Here is a 25,126-nt window from a genome sequence, read left to right on the forward strand (position 1 = left end):
AGCTTGCTCTCTTGGTTCCTGAGATTAGCATTAGAGAGCAGAGAGCAGAGAGAGGCCACGTGGAGGAGGCCAGGAGAAGCAGCCAAGATGGCGGAGTGTTGAGTGAGAGGCCAGTTTGTGCAGAGTTTGTGTAGGGAGAAGGAAGGAGACAGGGAACAGAGGTGCATAAGTCTGGTGAGCTAGAAACCTTTGATTCTAGGAAACTTGGATAAGTCAGTAGCTTTGTGAGCACTGAATGTGAGCGGGTTTTGGAGCCTAGTGTGTGTTTTTACTTGCCCGCCGGGTGCAAGCTAGGATTAAAGATGACGGCCCATCAGTTTTTGGCTCCGTTGTTTCTTTACCGACTGTCCGAATCCAATGCGAACCTGCATGGGCCAGGCTGCTGTGATCATGGTGGTCCTGGCTACTGGCTTTACACTTGGATAAGTCAGTGGCTTTGTGAGCACTGGATGAGTGGGTTTTGGAGCCCAGTGTGTGTATTTCTTGCCCACTGGGTGCAAGCTAGGATTAAAGATAATGACCCACCAGTTCATGGTTCTGTTGTTTCATTACCGACTGTTCGAATCCGATGAGAACCTGCATGGGCCAGGCTGCTGTGATGGTGACCGTGGATACTGGCTTCACAGGTATTGACTGAGAGCCTACTACGTGCTCTCTGCTGTCTGGGCACTGATGTACCTCAGTCATGCAGGCTGGCTTTCCAAGGAAGCTGCCAGAGTTCAGCATGCTGGATATTTGTTAGGGAATGCTTCTGAGAGCAACACGTGGGGAAGGATGCAGGACTGAGAAGGGGAGGAGTGGAACCGCCATGCAGGCCCCATGCTCACCTCCACTGGTCCTACAGAGAGCTTGAAGCTGGAATGGCCCCTGGGAGTCCCACAGGGGTCAGTCATGGGCCAGGGCCTCCACAGAATGGAGTGTGACCTTGAACTTGAGGAAAGAGGCCTCCTCTCCTGGGAGAGGTGAACAGCTGAAGACAGCTGCACTCTGACAGCTAGGACGAGGGGGCTCTGAGCTCTGCATCCACTGTCCACCATAGGCGGTGAGCAAAACATGACAATCCCTGCTGTCCTGAAGAGCTTATCAAGGTTGCTGTCAGATTAAATGAGATAATAAACATTTAAATTACCTTATAAAGGGTCTGGCATGACAGAGTAGGTGTGTAAATCATGATAACCAAAGGTAGTAAAACAGATCAGGGAGATTACAAGGTGAAAGGGATTGGAGAGAGAGCATGGATCTGGACCAGGAGGCCTCAGCTGCCGGCTGGCTGGCTGGCACTGGGTCCCGCCCTTCCTGCACTCCAGGCTGCACCCTGGGCAGCACTCCACCCCGCAGGGGCCGCACTTCTCCATCCCCCCTCTGTTTGTAAGTAAGACCCTGGCATCAGGAGCCCTCTTGCTCCACCTGGGGCAGTGGCCAGGTGCCTCTGAGGGCTCCCTTCTGCAGGAGGGGGCTGGGATGATGGGCTGGGGCTGGCAGCAGGAAAGGAGCCCTGGCCCCTCCAGCTCAGGGAGGCAGGAGGCACGTGGCAGGCAGACACCCAGGGAGCAGGAATAAGAGATTTCCTTGGCAAGGGCTCCTCCTCAGTTGTTGGAAAACAGGGACGGAAATACACAAGCAGAGGCCCCGCTCTGGCATACTCTCTGAGGGGGGCCCAGCTGCCCTCCCTGCAGGAATCACTCATCCTGGGAGGGGAAACCCATTGCCCAGCTTACTGTCAGTTCCTGGAAGGTGTGGCGAACCGGAGGGACAGGGAAATGGCCAAGAGGAGGAAGAGGTGGTGGCAGTTTTGCCCTTCTTTTCCACCTTCTCCCTTGGTCTGTCTCCCTAAGGTAGGTGGGATAGCGGTAGGGTCCCCAGACCTAGTAAATACAAATGCAGGACACCCAGTTACATTCCAATTTCAGATAAACAGCAAATAATGTTTTAGTGTAAGTTTGTGCCATGCGATTTTGGGGCTAGACTGACACTAAAAAATTTGTTGTTTATCTGAAATTCAAATGTATCTGGCAACCTTAGGCGGGTACAGACTGTGTGTTAGACAGAGGAAGACCCCAGCAAATCCAGACAGCTAGGGACAGAGCCATGAGGTAGGGGCGGAGCCGTGAGGGAGGGGAGGAGCCGTGATGGAGGGACACTCTCTGGGAGGAAAGTGAAAAGGGAAACTGGTCCGCAGCCCAAACAGTCCCCACAGCAGGAAGGCAGAAGGGGCCCCGGGCAGTCTCAGCCTGACTCCAGCCTGGACCCCCACCCAATAACACAAGAGACCTGGGAGCGGCCGGTCCCCTTGGCTCCCCTGATGTCCTGGGTGACCTTAGGCGACTCTGGGCAACGGTTGGGTTGGGAGGCCTACCTCGGTGGTCTGTTCTGCGTATGGAGGGAAGTATCCGAGAAGGATGGTGGGCTCCATGAGGGGTCTTGCAGTTTCTTCTTCGCATAGGAGGACTGCCACTCCACCACGTGTATGCTACTTACCACAGAGGTAACCCAGTGTGTCACTCCTTGGGATTCCAGCCTCCACCCACCGTTCCCTACCATCCTTGCAAACGGCCAGTTTCTCCCCATCTGTAGTGCCTCCCTGACCTTCAGTGCTCTCTCTAATAAACTAAAGAATCATAGGCCCTGGCCGGTTGGCTCAGCGGTAGAGTGTCAGCCTGGCGTGTGGGGCACCCGGGTTCGATTCCCGGCCAGGGTACACAGGAGAGGTGCCCATTTGCTTCTCCACACCCCCCCTCCTTCCTCTCTGTCTCTCTCTTCCCCTCCCGCAGCCGGGGCTCCATTGGAGCAAAGATGGCTCGGGCGCTGGAAATGGCTCCTTGGCCTCTGCCCCAGGCACTAGAGTGGCTCTGGTCGCGGCAGAGCAACACCCCAGAGGGGCAGAGCATCGCCCCCTGGTGGGCAGAGCATCGCCCCTGGTGGGCATGCTGGGTGGATCCCGGTCGGGCGCATGCGGGAGTCTGTCTGACTGTCTCTCCCCGTTTCCAGCTTCAGAAAAATACAAAACAACAACAACAACAAAAAAAAAACTAAAGAATCATAATGGTAACTGCAAATTATTGGGTACATCCCCTTGGCCAGGCATCTTGCTTCATCTGTACAGTAACACTATGAGGTAAATGCTGTTGTCGTCTCCCCTTTACAGGTGAGAAAACTGAGGTTCGGGTGAATTAAATTACCAAAGACATCTCACTAGCTAGTGAGCAGTGGAAGAGGACTCCAGCCCAGGTCTGTGTTGCTCTGGGGCGCGTGCCCCAAGTGTCTGTGTGCCTCTCTCACAGCCTGTATTTTACAGGCCTGGTACCTTTGTGCCCTGTGTCTGCCCTTTGGTCAGGAGTCTTGGAGGAAGGGCACAGATTGGGTTTGTTTGTTTTTTTTGCTTTGAATCCTCAGCCCCTGGCGCAGTGGAAATAATAGTATTTGTTGAAAGACTAAATCTTGTTTAAAAATATACCCCGATCCCTTCCCTGTCCCCTGTCCCTCTTCCTGTCCTCCCAGGCCTCGCAGCAGCCAACACTTGGAATGTGAAGAGCCTTCTACGTGTCCTGTCTCAGTTGGGGCTAGGGTTCTGAGGAAGGAACTACCTTGTAACTTCGTCTGTCCTGTAGCTCTCTTCTAAAGGAAGCCCCTCCCCGGTGGGTGCCTGGGCCCTGGGACAAGTCCTTGGTCTCTAGAGGAGATAATGCTTTTGTCCCTTCTCAGTTAAACAAACAGAGCTGGCTTGAAGTTTGAAATGCAAGGTGCAGGAGCAGCGCCCCACCCATGGAGATAGGCCTGCCCTTCCTCCCAAGGTCACCAACAGACCAGGGACAGCTAGGCCCAGTTAGATGCAGAGCCCAAGCTTAGCCCATTTTGCAGGGAAGCCATGCCTCCACTCCTGCAAGGCTTCCAGCTTCCTTGCCTCTGCCCACCCATAACCCATACAAAAGCACGGAGCCTCAAGGTCACGCCGCACGGGGTACCAGTGCTGTGCCCATTCTGGCTGCACAGCCAGGTTTATTATTATTATCATGGGGTTGGGGTGGGGGGGTCCTTCTGCCACAGTGTGGTCTCTGTAGAGGTGTCCCCTGGAGCTTTGTGAGACAGCAGCTTCTATAGGGGCGTGTGTGTGTGCGCGCGCACGCACGCACCACCACTACCACCAGCCTTGACTGACCCTGGGCCCCTATGACCCTTATGCTCTTCCCTTCCCTCTCTCTCCCCCCGCCCCCCCTTCACTGGTGACCACACAGCTGTGGGTGGTGGGGAGGAGATAAGAGCCACAGGAAGCAGGGCCAGCAAGTGTGCAAACCAGGAGCCAAGATGGGGAAGTTTATTTTCCAAGAATCATCTAAACACACAGGGAGTATTTTTAGGCCCTGGCTCCCACCCGGATGCCAAATCTAAACAGGGGGCTAGAGATTGCCCTTTGGGGACACAGAGTAGCCAGGGTGAGACAGGGCACTGTGGACCCCACCTTGCCCCTGATCCAGATAACTACCAAAGGCAAACCCTGGCCATGGGAGCTAAGGAGGGGCAGGGAAGTGAGTGGGGTGGGCTAGGCCCTCTTTCTGACTAAGGGCCACTGTAGCCCCTATCGTCCCTGAGGAGCAGAGGGGCTCCTCTGCGCAGGGTGGGGCGGCATGGAGAGAGTCCATTTTCTCAGAGAGAGGCTCTCAAGAATACACACAGTGCCTGACCAGGCAGTGGCACAGTGGATAGAGCGTCAGACTGGGATGCGGAGGACTCAGGTTTGAGACCCCGAGGTCGCCAGCTTGAGCGTGGGCTCATCTGGTTTGAGCAAAGCTCACCAGCTTGAACCCAAGGTCACTGGCTCGCGCAGGGGTTACTTGGTCTGCTGTAGCCCCACAGTCAAGGCACATATGAGAAAGCAATCAATGAACAACTAAGGTGTAGCAAAGAAAAACTGATGATTGATGCTTCTCATCTCTCTCCGTTCCTGTCTGTGTGTCCCTGTCTATCCCTCTCTCTGACTCTCTCTCTGTCTCTGTAAAAAAAATAAAAATAAAAGAATACACACAGTGAGAGGAACTGCCTGTCAGTGTTGGCCTCCAGGGTGCAGGGGCCAATTTCAGAGGGACTAGCTGCCCACTCCTGGGGTGACTGGCCAGGAGTGACCTTGCTTTGAGTGGTGTGCGGACAGGGCCTGCTCCAGCCTCCAGGTGCGGGGAGGGCAGGTGGAATGCTGGAAGGAGGCTGGATCCCTGGGCCCTGCACAAGCTGGACAAGCTGTGCCCATTCTGGCCTGCACTGGCCAGGATTATTATTATTATCATGGGGTTGGGGTGGGGGGGTCCTTCTGCCTGGGGTTGGAGAGGCCAAGGCTCCCCTAGTCTCTTGCAAAGAGCTGGGACTCCCTGGTTTGCTACCTTGTTATTCACTGAATGTTGCCTTGAGGGCAGGGGAGGGAACTGGAGGTGGGGCATGCAGTTGGGGGCGGGATTGTTTGAACTTTTGAGAGCCCTGAGTTGGGGGCGGTGGTGCTGCAACTTAGATCTTAGATCCCTTGCAGGCTACGTGGGAACCAAAGAGAACAGATTCAGCTGTCCACATACCCTCTGCTGACACAGGCTGCCTGCTGTTGCCATGGTGACAATACCAATCTCCTTCCCACCACCCAAAGCTTTGTGGTCACAAGGGAAAAGGGGCTGCTTATTCTTGGTCACGAAGGGGACAAAGGAGGGGGAAGGTAGTGTGGAAGGGGAGCAGCTTTCTCCTTCCAAGGCTTAGCTGGAGGTGGTCAGGGATTCTGAGGTTATCAGGGTGGGAGGAGGCTTAGAACAGTGTTGTTCTTTTTTTTTTTAGTGAGAGTAGGGGAGATTGAGAGACAGATTCCTGCATGTACCCAGACCGGGTTCTACCCGGCAGCCCCTGTCTGGGGCTGATGCTTGGATCAACTGAGCTATCCTTAGTGCCCAGGTTCGATGCTCAAACCAATTGAGCCACTGGCTGCAGGAGGGGAAGAGGGATAGAAGGGGAAGGGGTAGGAGAAGAGAAACAGATGGTTGCTTTTCCTGTGTGCCCTGACTGAGGATCCAACCTGGGACATCCACATGTGGGGCTGACGCTCTATCCAGTCAACCAACCAGGGCCAGAACAATGTTTTGTTTTGTTTTTTTTTATAAAATTTTTTTTTTATTTATTCATTTTAGAGAGGAGAGGGAGAGACAGAGAGAGAGAGAGAGAGAGGAGAGACAGAGAGAGAGAAGGGGAGGAGCTAGAAGCATCAACTCCCATATGTGCCTTGACCAGGCAAGCCTAGGGTTCCGAATCGGCGACCTCAGCATTTCCAGGTCGACGCTTTATCCACTGCGCCACCACAGGTCAGGCCAGAACAATGTTTTTCAACAGCCAGTTTGGACTTGTCTGCCAGAAATTTTGTGCTGGTCCACAAAACAGTTAACCACCTTAATGTTGTATGAATATTATAGACCCAATGATCCTAGTCATATTTGTTTATGCTCAGGGTGCTTTCTGCCTTATCAGTTCCTGAAATAATGCTCCTATTTTCACTGGTCCCCAAGTATAAACAGGTTGAAAAACCACTAGCTTGGAGGTCACCTCTAACCAGCTCCCTTCCCAAGACCACAGTAAGCCAGGGCTCCTCGCACAGGTCAAGAAACCCTGTGTGCTGTCCAGCTCACATGTCTCCCTGTGGGAAAGCTCACCCCCTGGACAGTGGAGCCCATTAGAGAGGTTGTCCCCACACTGCCCTGACCCTGGCCTTGTGGGGTACCTCTTCACCCAGCAAGGCCCATTCTAGTTCCCTTCCCCTGTGTCTCAAGGCTCATGCTCCTCCAAATCCAGCCCTTCCCTGAACGATGAGGCCTGAGGGCCTCATTCCCTGCCAGTGTCCAGAACATAGATGCCTAGAAAATATTTCAGCAAATAAATGAGCTTCTTGTGACTCACCTGGCCTAGGCTGTACCCCCACATAATCCACACTCTCCGCCCCTAGTACAGAGGAGAAAGCACTGGCTAGGGTCTCAGTCAGCTCTGCCGTACCTCTCTGTATGGCCTCCCCCAGCCTCTCTCCTGTCACTGTGTTGGAGCTCCAAAGTGCCTTCTGCCTCTCTCCAAGTAGGGTGTAGACAGGGAGTTCACAAAGATAGGAGTGAGTAACTTGTGCTCCCTGTTCCAAATAAATCTTCAGGCCTTAAGGTCCCTACCGTGGAACAGAGGTAGACTGAAGGGAACAGGGCAGGGGAAGTTGTGGGAACTAAAAACAGACCTGAGAAAAGCTTTCTCCAAAAATATATCTATACTTTAATCATTCAAGTCCAACCTGGGAAGCATGAAGAAGGGAGACCCAAGCCCTCTAAGGGCTGAGGTCAGAAGTCAAGTGTCCGGAAGTGAGTCATTATCGGAGGAAGCTAGCCATCAGGCAGGTAAGAGTGGGGACCAGCAGAGCGGGCAGTGGCAGGGCCAGCAGCTGTCCTGGGGCTTGGGACTTGAACACCAGGCGCTGCCCCCGGTGCTGCAGAGGCCTGATGTTGTCCGTCATCTTCAGTTTCTGCTCGCGGTCATAGTACAGCTTCTCAGAGAATGCAAGGATCTGCAGAGGAACAGGGCTCAGCTGGGATGGGGCCCAGGTGAGCTGTACTCCCTGCTTATGGGGCTCCAGGCTAGTTACTTAGCCCCTCTGAGCCCTCATTAGTGAAGGGGCTTGGAATCCCCACCTGTCTGGTTTTTCGTGCTGATGAAAAGAACACGAAATGTGTTCTGGGCATCGGTGGCACTCATTTCCCATTAGCTTCCCTTAGCCGAGGGGACAGCTTTGGGAGCCTATGGTTATAGCTATTGCTACCACTGTTACTATATAGAACAACGGTCCTCAGACCTGAGCATGCACTAATGTCGCACGGGAGGGGCAGGGGGCTGTTGGGCCTTATACTGCCAGCTCCCACCCCCAGAGTTTCTGATTCAGTAGGTCCGGGGTGAGACCCAAGAATTTGAATGTCTAGCAAGTTCCCAGATGATGTCGATGCCCTTAATCCAGGGACCACTCTCTGAGAACCACTATCTTGGAACAAAATACCACGAGGACAGGGACTGAGGCCCTTTTGACTCACTGCAGTGTTTCCAGAGTCTAGTGTATTATAAGGTCTCAAGGACCATTTGCGGGATGAATGACCTGTCTTCCTGCTGTGGCTGCACTGACCCTCTCTCAGCTGTTCCTGGTCAGCCCAGGACAGGGGCCCTCCCTGGCAGGTGCCTCTCCCCAGGACACAACCACCTGACTTCAGCTGGCCAACTCCCACCTACTTGTCAGGGTGTAGTTTGGAAACTCTTTTTCTGAAACCTCTGCCATGGCCTCCCCTCCGGCCCTTAACCCAGAGATGGGACAGCTGGGACCTTTCTTGTCTGTTTCCTGCAGGGAGTGTCTATGGATTCAATCAATGCTCTCAGCAACCTGGGAGTACCACACCCAGGCTCAGGGGACTTTGGGGGGTATTCAGAGGGACGGTTTCTGGGGAGCTGGGCAGTGGGAGACTATACCCTCAGCAGGGCCCTGCATACCTGGTCCTTATGGAGCTGAATGGGCTCCTCAAACACAGTCCAAACAACCTTCTCCTCACAGCCTGGCGTGGTGAGTGAGCCCAGGTAGCGGAAGTAGTGCCTGAGTTTCTCCTCCTCGGGGAGCAGGTCTAGCAAGCTGATGCTCTCTCGCATTGTGGTGTTCATCGCTGATGGGGGTGGGTCAGTGGAGGGGGAAGAAAGGGATCTCTGAGACGCTGATCCCCCTACACACACCTCACTCTGAGAGCCCAGCCCCTGCTTTGTAGGAAGAAGTCTCCAGACTTCCCATCATCCCGCCAGCCTCCCCCTCCTGGTGATCATGACTCACTGGGTCTGGGAATGGCAGACAGTGCCTCCACCAGGGGCTGGAAGCCATCATTCTTGGATCCTGCCTGGAACAGGAGGGAAGGGGCTTCAGAGGGGCTTGTAGGGAGCTGGTAGTGACCACCAATTCATTCTCCTGGTCGGGGAGGGAGGGTGGGCAGCTTTGGGACCGAGACCTTGAGAGGCTCTGAGCTCCCCACATGAGAGTATGCAAGTCACTGGGAAACAGAGGTTGGTGCCTCCCCCGGCCTGGAAACCCAGGTCTCTGGATCCTAAGGAGCAGCCCCTCAGACCCTGGGGGATGGGGATCCCACCTCCACCAGAAAGGCCAACACTGCGAGCTCGTCTTTGGGGTCCTGGGCCTCTTTCTTGTTCTCTTTCTCATGTACTATGTGCATCTGGTGGGAATAAGAAAGATGGAGCGAGAACTTGTGGGGGACTGGACCACCCCTCTTGCCTAAGGCGGGCACAGAGCCTGGCCAAGGCACTAACCCAGGAGGGGGCCGCTCACCTCCATGGCAAACTGATCCCCATTAAGGCTGTGCTCCGAACCCGCATCCAGCACGCTGGACCAGTGCAGGTGCAGCTGCTTGGCCCGGTATTGGGAAGCCAGTCCTCCTCCCGCAATTGTGGCCTTGTCCCCCAGCAGCACCATCACTGAAGGGAACAGGAAGGGGCAGAGTCCTTGTACCCCCTCCCCTGGCCTCTTCCAGCCCTCTTCCCAGCTTCCCCCAGACAAGACCTCTCCTCCCTCCCACCCTTCATGGGCCTGGGCCTGGGCCTGAGGGAGGGGACAGGATGGCTGGTACAGTCCCAGGGCTCTCCCTGGCCCCTTGCTGGCCTCCCTGCCTCCCTCTCCCTCTGCACACCCCCCACTGCCCCAAACAGTCTGTCCCTCCCCTGTTCCAACCCCCCTCCGTGGTGCCCTGGTGTCCTCAGGGGAATGTCCGCCTCCTCGGCCCTCCGTGACCTGCCCCTGGGCCCAGCTTGGCTGAGCCTGGGCTGGCTCGGCTCCTCCCAGCTTCACTCTGTTCTCCTTCCACACGGAGCCACGTGCAGTTCCCTGAACACCCCAAGCTATTTCATGCCTCTACACCTTTGTACATGTTGTTCCTTCATCCTAGAACACCCCCCCACCCCAACCCTAGACTAATCTGATGAAAGTATTAAAAATATTGCTGAGTGTTCCCTGCTTTCCGAAGCCCTTCCTGTTCCCCCTATCCTTCCCCCACTGGGCTTTGCAGTTCCTCCTCAGCAAAGGTGGAACTGGGCCTGTGTACCCTCCTAGTAGTCTTCAGGGAACTCAGGGTCCCCCGGACGCCTGCCCACCTGAGACCCACCTGAGTGCCCATTGTTTTGGACGGTCCACTTTTGTTTCTTGTCATAGCCGGAGAAGGAGAAGGGTCCCAAGTTTTTGTTCAGCTGAGCCTTGGTGGTGACGATGTTGATGGGGGACTGATGGTCCTTCTGGCAGTCTCCGCCCCACTGGGCCGGCGCTGAGCAGGGAGATGGCGGGCTGAAGCCAGGCTGCCTGGCACCGGGGTGCGGCCTCCTCTGCTCCACAGAGGTCAGGCCGCGCACTCAGCTCACAGGCAGCCAGGTCTTGGGATGGCTGCCAGGCTGTGCTGCAGGGACCTTCCTCCTCAGATACGCGCACGCTCACCCACTCACACACACGCACTCGCGTGCAAGGACAGCAGGTCTGGCAGTGATGGCAGAGTGGGAACAGGGGCGCCAGGTGGTGGCCGTGAGCTCTGGGCTCGGAGACAACCTCCTGATGCTGGGCTGTGAGGGGGGGAATGCAGTGGTAACCTGCTTCACAATCTGTGTGATGAAGGTCAGAGGTGAATGTGAGAGCACTTGAGAGGCGCAGAATGGAGTCCCCTGGAAGGGCTGCTTATGAAAGGACACACCGACTGGAAACAAAGCATTGTCCGAGGCTGGGGGTGGCGAGTTAAACCCTGGAGGAGCCCAAACCCTGGTGACTCCGCTTCCCAGCTGGGCGGGGCTCAGGAGTGGGGCAGCACCCTCCAGTCACCAGACAGCAGAGGCAGGAAGAAGCAGACTTCAGGGAAATCGGTCAGCATTTGAATAGAAAGGGCAAAGGGTCACCCTCCAGGTCCTCTTTCAGTGGAACAGAACCAAGTTTGCATTTTGTTGAGAAAGAGTAAAATATGTCTCTCCATTTGATGCTGCTGATGACTTATCCCATAGGCGATCTATGCTCTCGATGACGATGTTGGGTGGTGCCAGGGAAGGCCCGGGTCACCCTACGTTCCCTGTCCCCTGAGCCCCAGGAGTGTACGTGTACATACATGAGTATGCATGTATGTTAGGAGTTGGTACCATTATCCCTCATCCTTCCCACCCTCTTTGCGTCTCGATGTCAACCTGGATAGTCTCACCAAGCAGGAAGGCCTGTCTCCAAGACCCGCTGTACTTACCCAAGCAGTTGTTGAAGGCCTTGGCTTGAGTCTCGTAGCACCAGTGTGACTCTGGAGCAGAAGGGAAGGATGTGAGGCCTGTGTGTGCGTGCACCAGCGTATCTGTGCACGCACGTCTCTATGAGTACATGCGAACTGTGTGCACACCCGACACACAGCAGGTCAGAGGCCCCCTTGGGTTTGGGTGAGTGTTCCTGTGGTGTGGGATGCCGCAAGCTGACAAAGATCCTGGCAGTTTCAGACTTCAGCCAAGAAGCTAAAGCTCTTCCCCACAAACCTCTGATTGTCTGATTAAGTTGCTGAAGGCTATGCTCCCCCCTCCCCTCCATGTTAGCTGTGAAGCTGCTGGTTTCTACTGGCCTCATCCCCCACGTCCCTCAAAGAGACTGGAGGCAGTTTTCTTTTTACCCTTTGTTTTGTGAATTTAAGATGTTATGCATGGTGGGTTTTCTGCACTTGGGAGAATTCTTGGTTTGCCTCAGAAATGTGACTTTGTATCTGCAGGGGACTTCTCTTTACACTATAAAAATAAAGCTTTTGGGGGTGCAGGCTCACTCTTGCAAGCCATCAGCTGTGCAACGGGTCCTCCCAATCCCATCCTTTTTCTCTCTGTGTTTATTTTCTAATCCTCCGCCGTTCCCACCGGAGACCTGCAGAATTACGAGTTGCACTGGTTTGCTACACTAGGGTCTGGGAAAGGAGACGTAGGAACAAAACGTAGGTGTGGGGGAAGAAGGCAGCACAGCAGTCAGGCCCCGGCCTGTGACTGATCCTGCGCACAGCGCTGCTCCTCAGGCAGGGCAGGGCAGGGCAGCCACTAGCCCTTGGGGGGCTCCTCTGAGGCCACCCTAGGGCCTGGCCTTCACACTCTCCGTTTGTTGTTCATTAGCCTCTCCTCCTCCCTCCTCCAACCCCAACCTGGAAGGGTCTGGAGGCAGGGGAGGAAAAGGATTAGGGCCTGGCCTCCCTTCCTGGGACAACAGAGCCAGGTTCATTCAGCCTGGCTGCCTTCCCAGAGCTGGTGGGGGAGGGGTGATGGAGGAGATTCGGCTGGGCCCTCCCTCTGTGCTATTCAGACCCATCTGGGCTAAACTTTCACAGCCCCACAACAAGGAAGGTAGACAAGCCTTTTCCTGGTGTTTGGGATTAAGTTGCTGAAGGCGATGCTCCCCCCCCCCCTCCATGTTAGATGTGAAGCTGCTGGTGTTTGGGACTCAGGTTCTAATCCTGGCTCTGCCTCGGGGTAGTGGAGGCAGCATCCCTGAGAAGAGGCTACCCCACAAACTACCACACTAGTGCAAGATGTTAGTGATGGGGGGGGGGGACTGTGCAGGGGCAGAGGGGGCACAGAGGAGCCCTCTGCTTTCTGCTCAGTTTTTCTGTAAACTTAAACCTGCTCTAATTAAAGTCTACTGAATGTTTTTAAAAGGCTGGACCAGAAGTAGACAAAGCATTTGATCCAGAGCTAGAAATCTGGCTGAGGAGCTGTGGCATTAGGAGCAAGTCACTTAATCTCTCTATGCTTCTGTTTTACCATCTGTAAAATGTAACTAATACCACCCACCTCGCTGGGCTGTGGGGAGGGTGAAATGAGATGGTAGGAGTGTTCCAGGTAGCCTGGACCTCAGTCAAGTCCCTGATGGGCGCTTCCCTGCCCATTGCTTCCCTCCCTCCAGCCTCCTATCAGTGCACAGATGGCCAACGCCAAGTTGAAAAGAATTCAGGGATGAGGAAATTCCTAAGAAAAGCACAGCTTCCCACTCAGCTGAGTGCAGACCTCTGAGCATACCCACCTTCCCCCCACCCTCTTGTCTGGGCTGCCCCCAGACAATCCCACCTCCTCTGGGGGTCCTTGGAATGGGGACAGGAGAGGGATGGAGCCATGAGAAGGTCAGGATCTTGGTAGGGGGTGGGAGGAAGGGTCTGAGGTCAGGAGTGAGCACCCACCGAAAACTGGGCACCCTCTTGCTCTGGGCCCCTCAGAGCTACTTTGGGTGTCTGAGTTTCCCAGCTCTGGATCAAATGCTTCACCTACCTGCTGGCATAGCCTGTTTCAGAGATGGACAGCCCCTGAGAGTCTTTCCCACGACAGCCCATCCCCTGGACACGGCTCTGATGCCCTAGGAGTTGCTGCATCTAGGAACCCTATATGGGTCAAATCTGAAAAGGAGAGTGGCCACTTCTTCTCAGGCCCCTCTCTGCAGGTGGAAGGCGCGCCGAAGCTGGAGCCCGTGCACCTGGCTTCCAGTCCTAGCTCTGCCTCTTGCTTAGAAAATCTCTGCAGACCAGTTCACTGACTTTTCTGAGCCCTCCATTCTTCCTCAGGCAGAAGGAGCTAGTGGTATCTGAGGAGACAATGAACAGGAGGTCACCTGCACCTGTGAAATGCTCCTTGTTCCACTCTTCCTGTGTCTTCACCTCTCAGAGGTTCTGAAGGCAGAGGGGCCTATGAGGCCAGGCTGGACTGGAGGCTCAAGGAAAGCCCTTCCAGGGAAGCCTTACTTAAACCAGAGCACTGGGGAGCCGGTTCTGAGGGGCAGAACTCCCTCTGCGCCTCCCTAGGGCCTATTTGGTTCAGGCTGTGCTTTTCTTAGGAATTTGCTCTTTCCTGCCGGCTATGGCTCCTGTGTTTGTAATGGTAACCTCTGATCCACTGTCTTAAACGTAGAGACTTTTCACCTGCTTGGCTGAAGGCTCTTGTAACTACCCTCTTCAAGAGGCAGAAGCCAGGAAAACACAATGTTGATCAGGCCAAGGCCAGGGGTCAGGTGTGTCTGTGGGCTAAAGGTAGGGGGCTGACTTTCAGACAAGAAGTGGCACGTCACCAACCAGCTCAGCTTCCTGTATTTGTTCATGCAAGGGCTGCCCTTGCAGATGGTAACCAGCCCTCTGTCTCAGGCCACCTCCAAGAGAGCCTGGGAAGTGGCCTGACCTGTGGTGGTGCAGTGGGATAAAGCATCCACCTGGAACACTGAGATTGCTGGTTCAAAGCCCTGGGCTTGCCTGGTCAAGGCACATATGGGAGTTGATGCTTCCTGCTCCTCCCCCTTCTCTTTCTCTCTATCCCCTCTCTCTAAAAATCAATAAATAAAATTAAAAATAATAAAAAATAAAAAAAAAGAGAGCCTGGGAAGGACAGAAGCTCCCCATATATAGGTCTTGGCTCCACGCTCCAGGTTCTACCTAGTCCACCTGCCCTAACCAGAAATGGAATGAGAGACCTAGCAATCATTGCCCATCACCCAGCCGCTGTTCCCCACCCTTGACTTCCTCATCCTCGACCTCTCCTCTTTAAAGATGCCTGAAGACTCTCTCTCTGATGGACCTTGCTCACCCTGCCCTCCCACTCTGGGGGGGGGGGGGGAGGAAGGAATCTTGAACACCAGCTCAGCAAAACCCAAGTATGTCCTGGGCAAAGTCTCGGCAAGTCCTGGCCCCAGTCTGAGACTCTGACGGAGCCCAATATCCTCTCCCCTCCTCTCTCCATGGCAGCAGTTGCTCTGGGGACTTCAATGTGCAGCCCAGTGTGTCTCCAGCCTCAAGTTCCCTAGGGGATGAAATGTGGAGGAAGGCAGGGCTCTTGGCAGTACCCAGTCAGACAGTCCCAGGCCTTAAAAAAAGGAGCACAGCTGGTGTGAGGGGCAGCTGGGATGAACTCCTGGTTGGCTGGTCCCAGGCCAGTGGGAGAGCCCTCGTAGCCATCACATAGGCTGCCATGTGTCACACAGCCACTACAGTAAGCACTCACACCCTGTATCTTATGTGAATCCTTAAAACAATACCTGAAATGAATATACTATCCCTGTTTTGTAAATGAGCAAACTGAGAGTGATTTACCTAAGTCCATACAGCTACAAAGCAGCCAGATTAATTGCAAAGTTTCTCTTTCTAGTAAATCCCAGGGCTTAAATAGGTTTCAAATGTCCAACTCTATAAATAAAAATGTTCACATCCCACTGGGGAGGAGGGGGTTTCCTCTACTCATCTAGGATCTTTCTTTTCGGCTATCTAATAATCAAATAGATATGAGACAGGTTAACAACAGAAAATAACCAAATTTAATTACGTATGTATGTGTGGAAACCCCACATACATGAGAGCTGCAGAGACAGAGAGGGGAAATGAAGTATATATGGCATTCTGAGCTAAGGACGAGATAAGGCGCTTCGGAGGGGAGGAAGTTCATTCATAAAACAGTAAGAAGAGCAGATGCTCAGTAATTAGAAGTGTACCCTTACTTACGGATAGGTCATCAAAAGGTAATTCTGGTGATAGCTCTTATTGGCAAGGCCCCCAATTTAAATTCTTTAAGGCAGACTTAAAAGTTGTTCCATTGCCTTCAGCTTGAAATAACTCGGAAGCCAAGTGACACATCTGGGGGAGGCCTGTTCTGAACCTCTTTCACTGCCTTTTCTCTTTCCTCCTCTCCTGAGAGTTGCTGCAAGATGGCCCTCATCCCACCCACCCACCAGACTAGCTGTCTGTCCCCCACGGGACATGCACTCTCTCCTCTGCTGCTGAAGTACCCTCAACCCTCAGTCCATGACTCCAAGGGAGGAGCATCTAGCTTTGGAGAAGAGGTTGGTCAGATGGACCCCAAGGACCGTGGGATGGGTAGCTGAGCTGTACTGGCAGATGGGGTCTTCCTGCGAGGGGCGTGGGCCCCAGCGAGGTCTTGGAAAAGGTGCTCCCGGATCATTGTGCCTAGCCGCTGGAAAGCACCTTCATTCAGTTCCTTATCAAATATTAACACGCCTCTCCCGCCACCTCCCATCTAGGAAAATAATTAAGAGCTTAACTTAACCATTAATCTTTAAACGAAAATCGCCCTAGGCAGAAAAGACCGGGATAAAGAACCCTGGATGGGAAGCGGGGATGCCAGAGCCCCACCATACCCAATGTGTTGCCCCCGCTGTGGGCAGAGGTGGAGGGGCAGCCACCCAGCACGCAAGCCCAGAGGGGTGGACAGCGACCTACGCGCAAACTGGGGAGAACCAGAAACCGCTCGAGACGCCAGAAAGGGCATGAAACGGAGGCGTGCGGCCGAGTGGGTCAGAGGAGCATCCTTCTCACGGACTCGCCTGCTCCTCTCTCCCAGGGTCGCCGCGCACACGCGGGTTCGTGCTCCCCCCGCACCGCACGTGGCCATTAGTGTGCGCACACGAGCTCGCTCACGCCGTCAGCCCGCAGCCTCACCGCCTCCGACCCACAAGCAGCCGCGGCCGCAAGCGGGTGCCGGCGCGCGCAGCCTGGGCAGGGGCGGCGGGCTGGGGGCGCAGAGCGGGACACCCGGGTGGCCGCGGGCTCGGGGCGCAGAGCGGGACACCGGGGTGGCCGCGCGCTGAGGGCGCAGAGCGGGACACCCGAGGGACCGGGGGCCGGGGGCGCAGAGCGGGACACCCGGGTGGCCGCGCGCTGGGGGCGCAGAGCGGGACACCGGGGTGGCCGCGCGCTGGGGGCGCAGAGCGGGACACCCGGGTGGCCGCGGGCGGGGGGCGCAGAGCGGGACACCGGGGTGGCCGCGCGCTGGGGGCGCAGAGCGGGACACCGGGGTGGCCGCGGGCGGGGGGCGCAGAGCGGGACACCGGGGTGGCCGCGCGCTGGGGGCGCAGAGCGGGACACCCGGGTGGCCGCGCGCTGGGGGCGCAGAGCGGGACACCGGGGTGGCCGCGGGCGGGGGGCGCAGAGCGGGACACCCGAGGGGCCGCGGGCTGGGGGCGCAGAGCGGGACACCCGAGGGGCCGGGGGCTGGGGGCGCAGAGCGGGACACCAGGGTGGCCGCGCGCTGGGGGCGCAGAGCGGGACACCCGAGGGGCCGGGGACTGGGGGCGCAGAGCGGGGCACCGGGGTGGCCGCGCGCTGGGGGCGCAGAGCGGGGCACCCGGGTGGCCGCGCGCTGGGGGCGCAGAGCGGGACACCCGGGTGGCCGCGGGCGGGGGGCGCAGAGCGGGACACCCGGGTGGCCGCGGGCGGGGGGCGCAGAGCGGGACACCCGAGGGGCCGGGGGCTGGGGGTACAGAGAGGGTCCCCCGGGGGTGCGAGGGGGGCGCGGGGCCGATGCCCAGACGTTCACCTGCGCGGGCCCAGGGCTGGGAGGCGGCGAGGACCAGCAGCGCCAGCAGCAGCCGCATCCTGAACAGGAGGAGTAAAGACGCCGCCAAGCCGGGGATCTCGCACAGAGGAGGCCGCCGAGGATGCGGCGGTCATGCCGGCCGGGATTTTATAGTGGAGCCGCGCCGGGAGGGAGCCTCGACAGCGGGGCGCGGGGAGCGGCTCCTCCCCCTGGCGGAGCCTCCCCTCCTTTCGCCCCGTCCTTGGTCTGAAATACACCACTACTCCCCCCCTTCCTCCCTCTCGACGCAGGAGGCCCCCTCACCGAATCCGCGTCCTCTCTCCTCAGAGGAGTGCCCCCTCCCCCCTCCTTTTCCCCCAGTCCCCATTCCATAGTGGTCTCTGGTTTGGGAACAGGGTAGCAACATCGCAAGGTACTTGAGCCACCTCAAGTAGGTGCCGAGATTCCTGACTTCGATCATCTTGGCACGGGAACCTCTCGCCTCGGGAGCAGCGCGCCGGGGCCTTGGGAGGGCCTAGGATCTGGGTGGGCGGTGGAGATATAGCCTTGGAGGGATGACGGAGTTGAGGGATACACGATGGTGTTTGTTGAATGCGGTGTCCCCAGAAAGAGGTGCTTCTCTTTCTCTGGCAATGGCCGCTGATTCTGTCGCATTTCTTTTTCTGTTTTCTCTCAGGCTGCTCCAAACTTAATTTCCAAGCAGACCTAAGACCCGTCTTCCAACGTAGTGAAGACGCCCCTAAATTACTGTGTGAGTGTTTATGTCATGGTCAGAGCAGGGAGGGTTGAGGAGGCAGAGTTGAGGAATGAATTGCAAAGGGGATAAGTGAGAGAGAAACTTGGGGGTCAGCAGGGAGGGGCTAGGTCCTGCTGAGTCGCCCCCTCTACCTCTGAGATGAGATGGGAAGAGGTGGAGTCTGAATGGACCCCTAGTTCTCTCATTTGCCAGGATCTTCAGACCAGTTTAGGAAAAATCCCTTTGAAGGAGGTCCTCTCATTTGGGTTAATGGGGTGGGGGTGGGGCCGTAGAGAGGCAGCTGCCTCTTGTCTCAGGAGGGGTGCTGAGCTATGCCCCCTCCCCACAGGCTGCAGGGCTTCTAGGCTCCTTCATGACTCTAGCTATTTTGTGTCCCACATGCGGTGGGGGCTTCCACGGGAGTTTGGGAGGCTCAGATCCGGGTAAGGGATGGAGAAGGATGGAGATTTGGGTAGTGGGCCTGCCCCCCTCCACCCCCCAGCAACAGGAAGCCCCAGTTTTCTGGTCCAGTCACTTCACCATCTGCTGCCAACCTCTCAGCTCCCGCCAGACTTTGAACCTAGGCTAGGGACATCTGAAAAGGGATTACCTCCCCAAGAACTACCGTGGAAAAGGGGCTTCCTCCTTGGTTAGAGCCCTGCTGACTCCCCTCCACGTCCCACCTCCTGGCCCAGGATCACACAGCCCAAGGAGCAGCTTTGATCTTACAAAGGCAGGAGAGCCCTCTTCAGGCTTAGGGCCCTACTGTCTACACAGCCTTAGACTTTAATCATGAGCCGGGACTGTGACAGTCAGGTGAGGAATTCACAAGGCTGTAAAATATATCTTTCAGAACTGGAGAACTGTGGGGGAGAGGGGTGGAAGAAGTTTATTCCTGGGAATGAAGTCCACTTCAGAGGGTCCCTGTGGCCCCTGGTCAGCTCCCCTCAGCTGGCAGAAGAGAGACTTGGAAACCTTTGGTAGGGTTAGGGGGCTATTGATCAATGACTTGGGTCCACTTTAAAGTCCATTGCATTGGGGCCCCCAAAGGGAGAGGATTGTGGGAGCGGGAGCTGTCCCCTGAATAATCCTGCCCTTTCTAGGTTAGTGCACCCCCTAGTATGTTTGGGGGCCAGTAAGATGGGGGAGGAGAACTAGCCCCAGTGTTGGAGGACTCCCTGAGGCTTGGGCCAGGGGAGGAGGTTAAGGTTGGGCCCTTCTTTACGATGCATCTTAATCAGACCACAGGTTTCATTTTGAGATGTAGGAGGGAAGAGTGGCTCCTGCTCCATCTGCCATCTCTGACTCCAACGTTACCCAGGGTTAGGGGGCCCCCACTCCCGGTCTGAATATTTCCAGCCTTATCTCCCAGCCTGGACCCCTGTCCTGGACTGCCAAAAGCTAGTTACTTGTCACTGTTTATCTCCACTGGAAAGGACAAGGTCCTCATCAGAGCAGGAATCATAAGAGCAGGATGGTCCTGACATATCAATGTGACTTACAGAGCCCGTCAAGCTGCCAGCCTGGGCGGCAGCCACAGCCATGACGCAGCCTCCGTCCTCTCACTCTGCGCAGGCTCTCCAAGACCCTGCATTCAAGTACCTACTTTTTTCTGACACAGAGATGACCTTAGGCAACTTTCCTACTCTTCTCTTTTTGCAACTTCCTCATCTCTAAGGTGGGTATGACCTTGTGACCTCTGCCAATAAACAGTTATTGGGCTGCTGTGAGCCAGCCAATGCCTGCCCTGCCCAGACTTTCACAACCGGCCTCACAGTGCCTGGGTGTCACACCGACCCGCTGCGGATGCAGAGATGATTCATAGTTCTTATCCTCTGGGGGATCTGAGGCCCTTCCTAGAACAGGAGGGAGGCAGTAGGCAAGCCAAAGGGCTTGGAGGTCAGACAACCCTGGGGTCACTTCTGTTTCCACCCACTTGCTCTATGATGTCAGCAAAGCCTCAGTTTCCCTCATCTGTAAAATGAAAATCATATCCCTATCTTCCACATCGGTTACTGTGAGAATTCAGTGAACTAAAGCCTGAGGAGGACTGGTCCGGGCTGGCCGGGCACATCAGTGCACCTGACCATGACCTCTAAGTGGAGGTCATTTTACCTGGATTATTATTATTATTTTTTTTTTTTTTTTTTTTTTTTTTTTTACAGAGACAGAGAGTGAGTCAGAGAGAGGGATAGACAGGAATGGAGAGAGATGAGAAGCATCAATCATTAGTTTTTCATTGCGCGTTGCGACACCTTAGTTGTTCATTGATTGCTTTCTCATATGTGCCCTGACCGCGGGCCTTCAGCAGACCGAGTAGCCCCTTGCTGGAGCCAGCAACCTTGGGTTCAAGCTGGTGAGCTTTTGCTCAAACCAGATGAGCCCGCGCTCAAGCTGGCGACCTCGGGGTCTCAAACCTGGGTCCTCCGCATCCCAGTTCAACACTCTATCCACTGCGCCACCGCCTGGTCAGGCCATTTTACCTGGATTAAACCTGACCCTTGGCAGATGTGTATGTGGCATCAAGTGGCAGGGGATGCCAGGCTAGGCTCAGGGAGGGCCCTAGCATCATGGCTCTTCCTAGATTCCCAAGACCTAAGGAGGGGCGAACAGGCTGAAGGGCAAGGGGGAAGCCCCAACTGCAGGGGTCCGAAAATCTGAGATTCGGCTTCAGCCCCTTCTGGGACTCCAGCTGGCAGAGCGAGGTGGAGGCACATATCTCAACACTGTACTTCTGGTGTCCGTAGGTCAGAGGAAGGCCTGGAATGTGTCTCTGCACAGAAAACTGTATTCAGGGTGAGGTGGGCAGGCAGTATATGTAATGTGGCCAACTTTTTTACAATGAAAAGGAGGACAAAATAAATGGAAGAAAACAGTATCATAAATAAAAGAAACATTTTATTCATTGCAATAATAAAACACTATAATATGATAAATGCATAATAAAACATTTGTAATCTTTTATATTGTAATTATGCTTACATGACTATTAATTTTTAATAACAATTGTAAGAAAAAAGTACTCATTTAGATACAACTACGTCACATCACACGCAATGGATCGCCTCTCATTGATCGAATACGGACATTTACAGATTAGTCTTCCAATATCAAAAGGAGGACATGTAGGAGGACACTTTTTGAGGGAGAACGGAACTTACAAAAGAAGGATCATCCTCCCTAAAGGAGGAAGATTGGTCACATTAGTATATGGCAAAAGCTTCAAGTGGGCTTTGGAATAGCACTGCCCTGGGTTCACATCCCAACCTCAGCACTTACCTTGCCTGACCAGGCGGTGGCGCAGTGGATAAAGTGTCAGACTGGGATGCAGAAGACCCAGGTTTGAGACCCCGAGGTTGCCAGCTTGAGGCATGGGCTCATCTGGTTTGAGCAAAAAGCTCACCAGCTTGAGCCCAGGGTAGCTGGCTCAAGCAAGGGGTTACTCAGTCTGCTGAGGCCCGTGGTCAAGGCACGTCTGAGAAAGCAATCAATGAACAATTAAGGTGTTGCAACAAAAAACTAATGATTGATCTTCTCATCTCTCTGTTTCTGTCTGTCTGTCCCTGTCTATCCCTCTCTCTAATTCTCTCTCTGTCTCTGTAAAAAACAAAACAAAAAACCCCACAAAAACCAACCTCAGCACTTACCTTTCTCCTCCTTCAGGCTCAATTTCCTGATCGGGAAAATGGGGATAAAGACAGCACCTCCTTGCTTGGTTCCTGAGATTATCATTAAAAAAAAAAAAAAAAAGACAGCACCTCCACCTGATGGTGGTAGCACAGTGGATAGAGCATCGACCTGGGACGCTGAGGTCCCAGATTCAAAACCCTGAGGTCACCAGCTTGAGCGTGAGATCATTGATGTGATCCCATGGTCACTGGCTTGAGCCCAAGGTCACTGGCTTGAGCAAGGGGTCACTGGCTCAGCTGGAGCCCCCTGGTCAAAGCACTTATGAGAAGCAATCAGTGAACAACTAAAAGGACGCGATTATAAGTTGATGCTCCTCTTCTCTCTCCCTTCCTGCCTCTCTCTCTCTCTCTCTCTCTCTCTCTCTCTCTCGTGCGCGCGCGCTAGAAAAAAAAAAAAAAAAAGAGATAGCATCTCCCTCTCACCACCCTCCCATGGGTGTGGTGAGGATTCAACACTAGATGATGTAAAGGGCTTGTTCTAGGACCAGGCTCTTAGTAAGTGCTCAATAAACCTCAGCCATAATTACTAGCTGTTGAGAGCAACAATGGCATATACCCATGACATTACAGGAGCCTAGTGGAGTGGTACCTAACCCAGCCAGTAGGTGGGAAATCGAAGAAAGCTTTCTGGAGGAGAGAAGCTGAGAATTAGAAGACAAATAGTTGTTAATCCCAAAAATGAAGGGAAACCCAGGCAGAGGAAACAAAATGAGAAAAGGCATAGAGGTGGGATGGGCAGATAGGAGCATCAAGTGAGAAATGAGTGTTGAGAGATGAACCTGGAGAAGTATTTGGCACTAGATGGATAGGATTTGTTTGTTGCGATTAGAAGTTTGAACTGAGACCCTGGCTGGTTGGCTCAGTGGTAGAGCATCAGCCCAGCATGTGGATGTTCTGGGTTTGATTCCCGGACAGGGCACACAGGAGAAGCGCCCATCTGCTTCTCTACCCTTCCCCCCTCACTTCTCTCTCTCTTTCTCTTCCCCTCTTGCAGCCATGGCTTGATTGGAGCGATTTGGCTCCAGGAGCTTAGGATAGCTCCATTGCCTCTGTCTCAGGTGCTAGGAAGAGCTTGGTTGCTGAGCAATGGAGCAACGCCCCAGATGGGCAGAGCATCACCCCCTAGTGGACTTGCCAGGTGGATCCCAGTCAGGGCACATGTGGGAATCTGTCTCTGCCTCTCCTCTCACTGAATTTAAAAAAAGAAAAAAAAGAAAGAAAAAGGTTGAACTGATCTTTCCTTTGGTGAGGAGTAGATATCAATATCCTGATTTTATAGGTCAGGAAACATCCTCAGTGATTTGGCTCTAGAAAGGGACAGGGATCCTCAACTACTTCTTTGAGTTACAGAATAGAAAATTAAGGCTCAGAGAGGGCAGTGACCTGCCCAAGTGGCCCAGCAAGGAGAGAGAAAAGCTGGGATTTGAACCTTGGTCTCCTCCACACTCCCATACTATCTCATTCCCTGCAGCACACACTCCTTCTTCCCCTTGGGACCCCCAGCCTCCATCTACCCTTGCTTTTTGCAGAGTCTCCTCTTTTTTTTTTTTTTTTTTGTATTTTTCTGAAGCTGGAAACAGGGAGAGATAGACTCCCGCATGCGCCCAACCAGGATCCACCTGGCACGCCCACCAGGGGGCGACGCTCTGCCCACCAGGGGGCAATGCTCTGCCCCTCTGGGGCGTCGCTCTGTTGCAACCAGAGCCACTCTAGTGCCTGGGGCAGAGGCCAAGGAGCCATCCCCAGTGCCCGGGCCATCTTTGCTCCAATGGAGCCTTGGCTGCGGGAGGGGAAGAGAGAGACAGAGAGGAAGGAGAGGGGGAGGGGTGGAGAAGCAGATGTGCTCTTCTCCTGTGTGCCCTGGCCGGGAATCGAACCTGGGACTTCTGCACGCCAGGCCGACGCTCTACCACTGAGCCAACCGGCCAGGGCCTGCAGATTCTCCTTTTATTAGTAGATGAGTAGGTTTGCAGAGACTCCAATTTTTGTATTCCTGGATATTGAGATTATACCCACATGCAGAACAGCGTTTAACCAATAGCCTCAGCTCTGCTACTCCCTAGCTGGATCTCTGCCATAATCTAGCCAAGACAAGAAAGCTCCTTTCCTGCCAACATCTGTGGAGGCTGCAGTCCCTCTTTCCTCACTTCACATCTACCCTATTTCTCTGATCTGTAGAGAGGATCTTGGAGGAACCAAAAGAGGGGGGCATAGAGAGAGAGAGCTAGGGGTTGTCATGGGGACAGGATAAGGGCTTCCTTATTAGAGGGGTTGGCAGGAACTTCTCCTGAACATTTTGAAATAATAACAGCAGGAAGAAGCATGGAATAATCCAGCACTGGAGATGACATATGTTCTGTCCCTGCCCTGCAGAGTTCAGGAAAACTCCCCATGGCTCTCCCCTCCCCTCTCCATGTCTCAACTACAGGAGCCCAGGCTCACTCCACTGGGAGGCTGAGATCATCGGACAGAGCTTCCTTGAATTTTCCAAGTGTATTCATTTCCATTCTGGCTTTGTAGTGGAAGGACATCTAAAGAGAGTGATGAGGAGAAAAAAAGGTGGGGAGAAAAAGGGAAAAGCTACAATAATAAAAACAGTATGGGGTTGCACATGAATAGAGCACTGACCTGAGACGTTGAAGACCCATGTTTGAAACCTGAGATCACAGGCTTAAGCACGGGCTCATCCGGCTTAAGTGCAGGCTCACCAGTTTGAGTACAGGGTGGCTAGCTTGAGTGTGTGATCATAGACATAATCCAATGGTCGGTGGCTTGAGCCCAAAGGTCGCTGGCTTGAGCAAGGGGTCACTGGCTTAGCTGGAGCCTCCTCAGTCAAAGCACTTATGAGAAACAATCAATGAAGAACTAAAGTGATACAACTACAAGTTGATGCTTCTCATTTCTCTCCCTTCCTGTCTGCCTGCCTCTCTCTTTGTAAAACAAAACCAAACCAAGCCAAACAAAACAAAACAAGAAACCAGTATGGTACTGGCATAAAAACAGATATACAGGTAAATAAAATAAAATAGAGAGCCTAGAAATAAATCCTTGCTTATATGGTCAATTAATCTACAACAAAGGAAGCAAGTATATACAGTGGGGTGAAGAATCTCTGTAATAAGTGGTATTGGCAAAACTAAACAGAGACAAGCAAAAAGAAAAATGAAATTGAATGACTTTCTTATACCATATACAAAAATAACCCCACCTAGCTTTGTGGTGGCACAATGGATAGAGCATTGACCTGGAATGCTGAGGTTGCTGGTTTGTTCTTGATTTTTTTTTTTTTTTAAGATTTTATTTATTTATTTTAGAGAAGGCGGGGGAGAGGGAGAGGAGG

General features: G+C 54.2%; 1 protein-coding gene and 1 long non-coding RNA gene across 4 annotated transcripts; one reads left to right on the top strand and one right to left on the bottom strand.

Moving 5' to 3' along the window:
- Positions 1-7,250: 7,250 nt before the first annotated feature.
- CA4 (carbonic anhydrase 4) lies at positions 7,251-17,689 on the bottom strand. Its single transcript, XM_066363177.1, has 8 exons — positions 17,362-17,689; positions 11,289-11,339; positions 10,185-10,340; positions 9,356-9,501; positions 9,159-9,242; positions 8,849-8,912; positions 8,521-8,687; positions 7,251-7,555 (listed from the first exon to the last, which is right to left on the bottom strand). The coding sequence occupies exons 1-8, from the start codon at positions 17,417-17,419 to the stop codon at positions 7,361-7,363; spliced, it is 921 nt and encodes a 306-aa protein (XP_066219274.1). The 5' UTR covers positions 17,420-17,689; the 3' UTR covers positions 7,251-7,360.
- Positions 16,164-21,805, top strand: LOC136391488 (uncharacterized). Of its 3 annotated transcripts, XR_010748859.1 has the most exons (4): positions 16,164-16,520; positions 18,038-18,112; positions 18,951-19,775; positions 21,761-21,805. It is a non-coding gene; the product is annotated as an uncharacterized lncRNA (long non-coding RNA). The 3 variants fall into 3 exon arrangements; XR_010748858.1 differs by lacking the exon at positions 21,761-21,805 and having other exon boundaries at positions 18,951-21,011; XR_010748860.1 differs by lacking the exon at positions 21,761-21,805 and having other exon boundaries at positions 16,164-16,405; positions 18,951-21,011.
- The last annotated feature ends 3,321 nt before the right edge of the window (positions 21,806-25,126 follow it).

This window comes from Saccopteryx leptura, chromosome 2, assembly GCF_036850995.1.
Source record: "Saccopteryx leptura isolate mSacLep1 chromosome 2, mSacLep1_pri_phased_curated, whole genome shotgun sequence".
NCBI classification, from domain to species: domain Eukaryota; kingdom Metazoa; phylum Chordata; class Mammalia; order Chiroptera; family Emballonuridae; genus Saccopteryx; species Saccopteryx leptura.